The sequence below is a fragment of the Aulostomus chinensis genome, chromosome 22 (assembly GCF_037954235.1).
Source record: "Aulostomus chinensis isolate RoL2024-O1b breed Wild chromosome 22, RoL_Achi_v1.0, whole genome shotgun sequence".
Classification (NCBI taxonomy): domain Eukaryota; kingdom Metazoa; phylum Chordata; class Actinopteri; order Syngnathiformes; family Aulostomidae; genus Aulostomus; species Aulostomus chinensis.
In genome coordinates this window covers 16,883,584-16,894,534 of record NC_141341.1, presented here as the reverse complement: position 1 = coordinate 16,894,534, position 10,951 = coordinate 16,883,584, and the positions used below count along the sequence as shown (strand labels likewise).

At 41.9% G+C, this 10,951-nt stretch overlaps 1 protein-coding gene across 1 annotated transcript in view; it reads left to right on the top strand.

The window, feature by feature from the left end:
* The first annotated feature begins 304 nt into the window (after nt 1-304).
* Nucleotides 305-10,951, top strand: part of LOC147240987 (FH1/FH2 domain-containing protein 3-like) — a 65,573-nt gene continuing 54,926 nt past the window's right edge. The window contains exons 1-2 of the mRNA XM_086194223.1: nt 305-792; nt 5,542-5,651. Coding sequence (XP_086050349.1) covers nt 628-792; nt 5,542-5,651 — 275 coding nt within the window. The 5' untranslated portion in view covers nt 305-627. The remainder of the gene's footprint in view (nt 793-5,541; nt 5,652-10,951) is intronic.

Genomic DNA, 10,951 nt, shown 5'->3' with positions numbered 1-10,951 from the left:
AGAATCTTGTAGCTAAGATATTTTACCACAAAAAAAACAATTTAGGAAGAGTCAGAGAATAATTCTGAATTTAATCTCCGTCATTTCAATAGCATTTTTACTGTCTCGTTCATTTTTTAATGGTGAAGGATGTCTCTTTGCCGTCCTACACTCTAACCGTACTGTACGATTAGTGCAGGTTTCATGTATGAAGTCGCATGCACTGCTAAACCGGAGACAGTGATCTGCAGGGAGGGGGAGGAGGGGAAAATAGATACGGGGGGAGGAGGATTTAGTGGGACTCAGACAGCAGCAGAGCGGCTGTCCCAAGCTGCGTTGATCCCTCACTGTCCGGGACCAAGCTGGAGTCCGCCTGCTGGCCACCTGCCTCTCCGAGAATAAAACTACGGCATTCACACACACAGGCCTAGTAAAAGCTAAAGTAAGGAGGCGGGACAACATTGCGACCGGTTAGTAGTGCCACATTGTCGGCATCCAGCCTTTATTATCCTGCAGGAGTAGGAGGACGAGGTCAGGCTGCTGCGCTCCATGCGCACTTGGTGACCCGGGTTTGTTTGTAGTCGTTACCAGGAGAGGAGCTCAGCGTCGGGACCCAGCTCTCATTTAAACGGGCTGCATGGATGCACCATGGCCACGTTTGTATGCAGGGTTCAGTTCTTAGATGACACCGATCCATTCAACAGCACTAACTTTCCAGAACCGACCAGACCACCGCAGTACACCTTCAGGGAAGATATTCCCCTCATCAACCAGCTCGCAGGCGTCCACCGGCTCCTCAAAGCTCCACACAAGGTGGGACCACCAGCGTGTTCTCAATTCAAGAGGAAGGTGTAGTCTTATCATTGAATATACAATGCATCTAGAGTGTTTATTATGTTAATTCATTTTGAGCTTGTGGACAATTCATCATAGACAGACTTATCTAGGATTCTGATCATTTCAATACATGTTTCGACTGGTTTAAAATGACTGAATGAGGTTATTCTGCAACTTTTACGTCTTCTGATTTTCTCTTGAAGCCACTGCAAATAAACTTCCACAGCCACCATTCAGAGGTTATTTTGAGAGGCACAACTGATTGGCTCTCCAGGCTGAGGCATGATTCACATGTTTGCCTCCCAGTGTGCATCTTCCCTTCACTGTCAAACTAAATGTTCTCACTTCGTTTTACATTACATTAATGAATTACACTTGAAACAGATCCCGAAGAGCCCCCCCCCCCCAAAAAAATGTCTTTAACCTTTGACCTCTGCTGAGAGGGGTAAGAGACAAGAATACATATTCACTGGGGAAGTGCCATCTTATTGCCAAAGTGAATTATACGATTTCTGGTTTGTGTTTTGCTCTTTGCTTTGCATGACACAGTGACAGGTGGTTGCAAAGCCATAAGAGTGACTAGTTAGACCCTGAGATTCACTGGAGGAGTCTGACACACAGGTGATCACATTTATTATGGAGGTGTGAAAAAGAAAGACAGAGCGTAGGAGAAAAAAAAGTAACTCACTTCTTTTCAGGAGTTGCTACGTTTTTATTACTTATTCGTGGAAAGGTGATAGATAATGGTTGAAAATGTGGATTTAACACGAAGAGTTAAACTGCTAACACACAACCCAGTTTTCAGCCCAGAGTGGTTTTCCAGACGAGTCCATCGTTAAAAGCCACAAAACAAATGAAAAATGGCCCGCAGCACAGAAAAGCTTATGATTACAACTTATACATGGACAGATGGTACGGCCCGTGTTTGCCATTTGTGTGAGCAGTGATGGCGACTGGATATTGAATTTAGATTATAGGGATGAAACTGAAAAGTTGCCCATCACACTGTCCAGATTTTAGAGCTCAAGCTTAAACAGCTTGAATGTTTTTGTATAATTTACACACACACACACACACACACACACACACACACACAACACACACACACACACACACACACTCAAAAGGACAGGCAAAGTTGGTTTCACAACGAGGTTTTTGAGCTATTTCACAGTGTTTCTTTGTTGAAGCTGTATAACTTTCCCTTTGTCTTAACCTCCTGTGCTCTCGTCTCAGAAAAGCCTGAGCCTACCGTGTTATTATGTTGTGATGGTGGTGGACCTGTGTGTATGGCTGGCTGGGTTACATGTAAAGTATAGGTCCCTTGTCCCAGAATTCCTGTGGCCAGGGCCTGGATCCCTGCAACACTTTGTTCTCCTCACTTTGGCTGCCGCGGTTTTCCTGACCTCTTCCTCCATCTCTATCTTCCACCTCTCTGACCATGCACCAGTTTGTACGCTCAAACACACATAAACACACACAAACAAAAGGCAGGCTGCGTTGCCAGGGCTAAATCAGTAAGTAACTGATTTGTGTGCATGGGATGAAACATTTATACATGTAGAAGCCTTACTATCAGCAACATTTCCATCCCTCTTACACAGCTCAGCTTTTATTATACATTCAAGCAATTAATAACTGTGATGAACACACCCTCCTCATCCAACGCTGATCCTCTACAGATCTGTTTTTGACACTGTGACTTTCTTAAAAACTCATTGTCTGAGTTACGTAATGGTGTCGTTAACCGTCGAGTCACAGTGATCACCAGCAGGCACTGTGTTGTTATAACGTGGAAGTAATTACTCTCCTTTTTTCCTCTGCTCTTCTGGGCGAGTTTGATTAAATGAGTGTAAAATATACTCGCCACTAAGTGTTTCTCTGGCTGCTCTGGAACTTTGAGTGTGAAGAGCTTGCGGTTACTTCTGGAGCCACTTCTCTCGCTGCTCAGTCCAGCATGATGTGTTTTGTTATCTTATTACTCCTATTACTCAAACCAAGTGTTTAAGGAAAGAGATACCCTTCAGAGGGTCCTCTTAACATACTGTGGTACAAAGTGGTCAGGGGCTCACTGTGCGCTGTCTGAGCAATATTTTTTATGATTGAGTAATGTGTGTAAATAAAGGGGAGATGTAAAGAAAGCAAGGAGCTGGAAGGAAAGCTGAAGGTCTCCCTTGAGACGTATTAAACTGAAAGGAGGACTCAAAGAGATAAAGGCTAAAAATAACAGAACGTGTTAATTTTTTTTTCATGGAATTTTGATAAAATCGCTGAATAATGTTGACGGATTGAGAAAGAGATGTTTTTCTTATTTCTTCATAAAACCGGGGCAGTGGGACAGGACATGATTAACCCCCCCCCCCCCCCCCCCCCGTCTGCATCCCCGCTCTACTTGGCCAAATCTTTGAGATTTAACAAGTTTCCCAGGACACACGCTAAGATGTGTGAATTATAATGGTACATCCGGACGCTGTAGGGTGAAGTCAACCCCAACAGTGCTTCTCTTTTCATTTGTCATTTTATGACTTAGCATGGTTCTTGATATGACTCTGCTTTTCTATGGGGTTTGAGTGTTTAAGGAAAAAAAAACAACAGTAAATATCAGAAACCAAGTGAAACAAACAATAGCAAACCCCGTATAAGAGGCTCTGTGTGGTTGTGGTGAGCAAAATGCTAAACCTAGTATGGCAACATGCTCAGTGACATTGCTAACATGCTTAGGTTAGCTGTTTGATGTGTAACATGTACAGCTTATTGTAGCATGTTAGGCTAACTTTTGATAGGTTAGCAATAGCATATATAGCATTTCTTTATGGCTACAGTGAGCAAAATGCTTAAACTTGTATGGTCATGTAATTTTAGTTGCAATAACATACAGACATATTTGGGAAGTTAACATGTTCAGAATTTTATTGTTGCGTGTTAGCAAGCTTACTTTTGGTATGTGTCAACAGCATACAAGGCATGCTAGCGGCTCTATGTCTGTCACGAGCAAAATGCTAACACTAGTGCTGCAACATGATTTCAGTGACTATGCTAACATGTTTATGTCTGACAGCTTAATGATAAACATGTTCATCTTCTTATTGTAGCACATTAGCAGGCTAACATCTGAAAATTAGCCCTCAAGCAAGTACAACGCTTTCAAGAAATTGGCTTTTTCTCCTGTTAAACATCAACATCTATGATAGGCTTTTAATCGGCCTGACTACATTTTTAATCAGTTTTATCTGATAATTGTGTGTTTTGCCTTTTTTTGTATTGTGGATTAGGATTTGCCCCAGATTACTTTTGTTGTGAGTGCGTGAGAGGAAACAGGAGCAAAACCCAAAGTCAGCGGTCTGTAATTCCGTGCTTTACTCCGGGATTTCTTCGATTGTCTGTAATAGGAAGCTAGCTCATCTGAAAAGTGGATGACAATATTGTCTCCTTTGTAATAGCAGCCATGACGATGCCCCTTCTGAAGTCCCAGGGCTCATGGACACACCTACCATTGAGCATGCTGCTTCAGAGCAGGGTAAATATAGCAGGGTTATATTTATGCTGTGAGTCCATCCGACAGTCCGTCTCTGTTTCCAAGTGAGAGGGAGGGAAAGGCAGGGAGCACCAGGAGGTCTTGTGATCTGCAATCTCTGCTGGTGAGAGAGTGTCGTCATGCTACTTGACTGGATGGCTTTGGGGGCGTTTGGCAGCAAACCAGAGACCAGTCTAGGTCAAAACCACAGCTACCATGGAGGTGCTAGATGCTAAATCAATACCATGGCCTATTCATACATCAGTGGTGTTAACAATAAGTTGCAAAGCTAATTAAAACAACAAGGCAATGATGTATGTTCTTATATTTATGAGTTGTCACTGAGATAGCTGCTTGCACCTGCTATCAACTTGTGACTGTACTCATAAACATCAACGCCAGGGGTGTGCAGATATATTGCTGCGCACCTGGTCTCAAACTCAGCAGGGTGTCTCATTACACAGCAGAGTGGGCCAGTTCTGACGCAGGTCGCTCAGCAGTGTTACCTTGGATCATGCAGTCGCGGGCGGCATATGGGCACAACACATTTTCAGAAGAGGAGAAGTTGAACTTCATCTGTCATACATATGTGCATTGCTCATTAGGGAATGATTGTGGGTGCTTCCACTATACAGACACGCGCACACATACACACACACACACACACACACACACACACACACACACACACACACACTATTACAAGTGATATTTATGTGTCACATTTCTGTATTTCTGTCATATAGATACACCAACAGCTTGTGTCTCTTACTCTCTGCCTGTTTTTGTATCTGGTTTTAGTTTTTTCAGGTTCTGCAGCCTTTATTGCTACATCCCTGCTAGTTAATTCCCATTCCAGCTTTGTAATGCCGAAAGCAGAGCCACATTGCTTGGCCCTCCTTCTTTTAATGGACCACTGTTTGCACTCATGTTCAAACCCGTGCTCGAAAAACCACCATCATTTTACAGGCTGAAAAAAAGGGTGTGAAACACATGCAAAGACATGGGGGAGCTTTAAAATAAAACGGGGGCCTAGGGGCCAATGTCATTCCTCCAGATAGTTCATGTACGTCACATCCTGCACTCCGTCATATATTCCTCTTTTTTTTTTAGATCTCAATCATTTCTGAGTGAGTGAATTCACTTTGTTTCTTTGTTTCCCTCTGTTTCACTTATCAAGAGTTAAAAATATGTGTTGTTCTTTTCCTTAGCTTGATGACTGCACACTGCAGCTCTCCCACAATGGCACCTACCTGGATCTGGAGTCCTCTCTGGCTGAGCAGAGGGACGAGCTGGAAGGATTTCACCAGGATGATACAGGGTGAGACTGATTCATCGATATGCCCTTTGTGATAATCAGGCTCTCGCTCAACTGTCAAAACATCTCTAATCATTTGAGATGAAGTAAAAAAAAACTCCTTGCCCTCTCTCTTGCTCAGACACACACTTTTAATAGTTTTTTTTGTGTACTAAATGGGAAGACTCACTAGCTGACTGAATATGGATTTCTTAGAAGCACAAGTTCATGGAAAGTATGAAGTGTCCTGGAAAGCAGGATGTAGCTGCCTGGCCTGCCCTCTTCCGTGTGATAGAAAAAAATACAAATATATGCATATTTTTTAAACAGTTTATCATTTGGGACATACTTTCACAGTTCACAAACACGCCGTGCTCAATGAAACAGTCTAATCACTTTGTAAAGGTACTGTTGTGAAGTATTTTCAGTCTCTCCTAGCAGCAGTGCTGATGCCTCTTTTGGGTCAACAAGAGAAATGGAAAATGGAAATCTGTCATTAGTGCTCAGGGTTTCCCCTGGAAACTGGCAGAAGTTTCAGATCTTCATGTCCCTTCTTGTTACAAATGTGCTACATAGATTGCAGGACAACAATCGTCACATTTCTAAAGATTTGGCATTTGCTGTTTTGAACGGCAACTCAGTTTTAACAGATGATGGTCTAAATCTTATGATAATGAACCGTTTATACCATAAACAATTGAAGAAATAACACATTTTTCAACATTAAAATGTGAGGTTTTTCAATGAGATCGAAATAATATCCTTCTGAATCAGAAAACACAATGATCATGTTTAATTTTCAGCACCTGGTCGCACAGGTCATAAAAGTGTTTTAGATGCAGCTTTATTTCAGCCTTGGGCTCCAGCCTTCGCTAACACTGCCAAGAGATTAACTAAAGAACTATTTGAGGAGAAAAGTCATGGCTGAGGAGCTATCTAGTAAGCTACTGAACACAAATTTCCATATATTACACTCGCTAATACAACTGTGCATTTGTGCTATGACCGTATCCTGTTCTTTCTAAATGCTGACTGTTAAAAACTAAGTGTTCCTCGCAAGTAGCCTGAATGTTGAATAACCTTGCGATCTGCTTTCTACTTTACAAAAAATGTAACTAGCCAAATTGCCATGTTACAATTAATAACTCATCAAGAAGAAGCCTTCTCCAAGCTAGCGTTGCTGTCTGCATGTTTAGTAGCTAAGCAAACAGGTTGCTGTACAAACCCCTCAGTTAGTACACACTGACGTACATGAATTTGGCAAACTTAATGTAGTTGTGATTTTACCAACAATGATGACTGCAACATTTGAGCATGAACATGAGGTATGTGAAAACAATGAAAGCATATTTAGTGGGAAAAAAAATGTTAATTAAAAAAAAAAATTAATGTTGGGAGAAAATGTGCGAATATACAATTCTGAACGAATCTTCATGTATAGTGTCAGAGTCGTAATCTGTCAGCCTGGGGATATGAATCTGACTTCAATTATAATCAAATCGGCACACACCCACTCGCTACTGTGCTGCGTGGCTCCTACCGTGATAGGTCCATGTGCCACATTCATAGCAGTCAGGACGACCAGTGAGCCAGAATGGATTTAATTGGACGTGAAGCAAGACTGAGGCCGGCTACACTGGAAGGCAGAATTACTGAATCAGGCATTGAATGAGGACATCAAAAAGAACTAAAACTCATTGTCTATTCTATGTCTCTAATATTATTAAGCCAGGATGCAGAACCAGTGTGTTAGAAGTACTTTTTTATCAGTATTAGTGAAACCGGCCCCATATTTTTAAAATGTATCAAAACTCAAAAGATTCAATGCGTTTGCTTGTATCAACTCAAAGGAAGTGATGTCAGTCCTCTCACTTGTAGTTTTAAACAGTGACAGCTTCCTCTGCTGGCATTTTCACAGATTTTAAAGCATGTTAGTGGCTCCATCCCCTCTGCTACATTGCCAGGATGTGACCGACTTTTGGCCCATTAGAAGTACGCAACCTACTCATAGTGCAATGTTGACATATTTGTCAGTGCGACTACACTCAATCTGGTGAGTGTCTGGGACACAGCAGCTGTTGTAATGCGCTACAGTTAACAGTGTTTCCATTTAATGTAATAAAAGCACTGTTGAATAAGTAAGTCCTTATGTCAGAGCTATCAATAAATTGCACTGTTTCAGCTGTTGAAAGGTTAAAAAAAACCCTCCTCAGCTGCTGGTCAGGTCATCCCACATGGACAGCTTAGTGTCACCTGAAAAGCTCCTCAATATCCACACAGCGCTGTAACACATCGCTGAGAAGCTCAGTTCCATGTTAACTGTCTGCACATGTACAATTGTGCGACATTGTGCATTTGCAGAGAGTTGTGGTATGTGGATGTGTAGCTGCATGATAAGTGCTGGCAGACCCAAAAAGTGCATTCTCTGTGTCTGTCTTTGTGTTCTCCATACACATAAACGGGTCATCTCCCCGTGTGTGTGTGTGTGTGTGTGTGTGTGTGTGTGTGTGTGTGTGTGTGTGTGTGTGTGTGTGTGTGTGTGTGTGGTGGCCTCTTTTGTGCATACCCGATGATAGACAGGTTAATAAAGTTGTGTGTTTGTAAAGTGCCTGAGATCTTGAGTAACTGGTTGGTTTAGACAGGCCTGCCTGTCATCCCATCATTCTGGTTCCTACCAGGGTCACACTGTCCTGACAGTAGGAAATGAGTCTCTGAGTTTGACCCTGAAACATTGCAAACTTTCTGGTTAGATTCCTTTCATTCAGTCTCCCTCTCTTGGATGGAATTTGTTTAGTTAGCATGAAACATGCATCATCTCATCACACACAATATCTCAGCCTCACACCACATCTTTAACTTGTGCTGTACAGTCAGCCAGATTTTGACAGCTGCTGTAAGGAGTGTTCAAGCCAGAAACAATTAAGACATCAAGCTGTAGAGGAGGGAGTGACTCGATATGTATCTAAAATTTCCTCCTCCTACTGAAGTTGTAGCTTCTGTCATTTCTCAACACAAGTTTGTCTCGTCTAAATAACCATCAACATTGGTTGACTGTATGATTTCATCTTGAGGCTTGACTGGTATATTTTTCTCACATGTATGAAGTACTTGCTATTTCGAGTTTGTACTTAAAAAAAACTGAATCATGTCTCTTAATGACAATACCCAGATGAGTGTTACTGTTATCTGTTTTTTTTATTTATTTTTCTGGGCAAGAATACATTCCCACACGTTGAACATTTGTTGTGATCGCACTTGTGGTCGGACACTCCTCACCACAGTTGACAGTAAACATGGCAGATGAGGACAGCTCAGCGTTTGATGCCGTGGAAAGAGAGTGAAAGAGAAAAGGAGACATTTTAGTATTTAAAATATTTCCGAAAGGAGAGATGAAAACGTAAAACAACATTTACAGCTACATACCGTAAATAACTAAAACTGACTGCCTAAAAGAACTGGACAGACCTTCTGTGTCTTAAAAGTGAGGATTTAAACTAGCATTGTTATGATGGCCCCAGTGGTGGTGGTGGTGGGGGGGCAATATTTTTCTGATTCCAAAACAAAGTCACATCAGCCCTTTTCACAGCTGCAAATTACATGTTAACAACAGATATAGCTGATAAAACTAATTAGACTGTCATAGTGTGTGAAACTAAATGAAACAAGGCCCTTATTAATTTCATCAGTTAGACGTGTTTATCATGCAGTGAAATATCAAAATGGCTTCTGTTACTTCTTCAAAGCAGCACAGTGTTCAGTTTGTAATGAATGGTCCCATTTAGATTATAGGCAGTGAATTAGGGTACACTTTAGGGCATGGCTACCTTGTGATTAACAAGCCGGCAAATGTGGAGCAGAGCGTCAGTTCAGGCAAGCCACAAAGACGAGCTCAGATCACAACCCTACAAGATCAGCTGATGATCAACTGCTCCGGCTGACTTCAGCTGGCGACCCAGTTATCTCCTTCCACGCATCCTGTTGGCTCAACTCATTCCCTCACACGCTCTTATGTGGAACTTTCCAATCAAGATTTCATTTTGAGCTGAATAGTTTGGTTCTGGATGTGTTCCCTATGAAGGAGCCGATTAGTCACCAAAATGTTATAACATCTGAGGTCGGCTCAATACAATTGAGCAGGTCCCTCAAGTTTGTACATCAACTTTGTTTTAGGAAAAACAGATTTCATTTGTAATCTCATGGTGAAGTATAGCACTACCCTAACCGTGGAAATGTTCACCGAACTTGTAATTGTCGGCCATTTTGAGTTTGAGAGGAAGGTGTGAGTTCCGTGCTGGATGAAAATATTTTGGTTTGAAACAGTGTCATGATCATTTTACGCGTCGTGCCGGTTTGTTGACAAAGTGATGTTAAGTAAGAACGTCCTGTTCCCTCGTCTCAAAGTCAATACCTTAAAATAAAGCCTGTGGTTAACACAAGCTTGAGATATTTTGGGGATTCATTCCACAGTTTAAAATAAGTCAGAAAAAACTTTTTTTTGGCAATAATTAAAAAATCCAATTTAAAAATCAAGCAACTGACTTTTGGCTGAGGGAACCCAGGGTAACTTATGGGTTATACCTGCAGCACTCTGAGTTTTAACACAGTGGCCATGTTTAATCTACAAGAAGTAAAAGTGTGCAGGGTAGGGATGGAGTGGATGTGACCCTAAATATCCTTATAAATCCTCACAATTTTAAATTACCATCTCATCTTTTTGAATACTTTACAAAAATCCAGTTTGAATCCTCCCTCCACGGTTTTTCCTTGTTTTCAGTCGTCGCTGTCAACCTCACACAATAGATTATCAGCAAGGTATGAGGAAAAAAAAAACTTCTATCAGCATCTCGGCAGGTCGTGTTAACATTTTGCTCTATTTCCCAAGAAAGCAGATAACACAGCTTACCAGAATTTTAGTAGGCCAGCTGCTCTCGTGTCATCCTCACTGCACGTCTGGCATAATGGGTGTTTGCTAGTTATGTATTTGTGTATGTGTGTGTGTGTTTGTGTGTGTGTTGCTGTCAAAGCAGTGCTTTTCCTACTTGGATTGGACGCTATCAGCGTGTCAGTGATGGGAGGCCATGATTAGCCCCTACAGGTTTGATGATAACAGCAAAGATTAGGAGGGAGAGTTTGTGCTGTGCTCAATACCATCATACTTCACTTTCATGTTTGTGTGCGCTCATTTTGTTTTCCCCCTGTGAAAATATGCTCAGTATGAATGGGTTCTCATTGGCACGATGGTATGTGAAGGTGTGTGTTGTGTCTGCTCCTGCTGTTCTGCTGTCTGTCCTCAGGGCTCTGATGGGTATCGGGATCAGGGTACA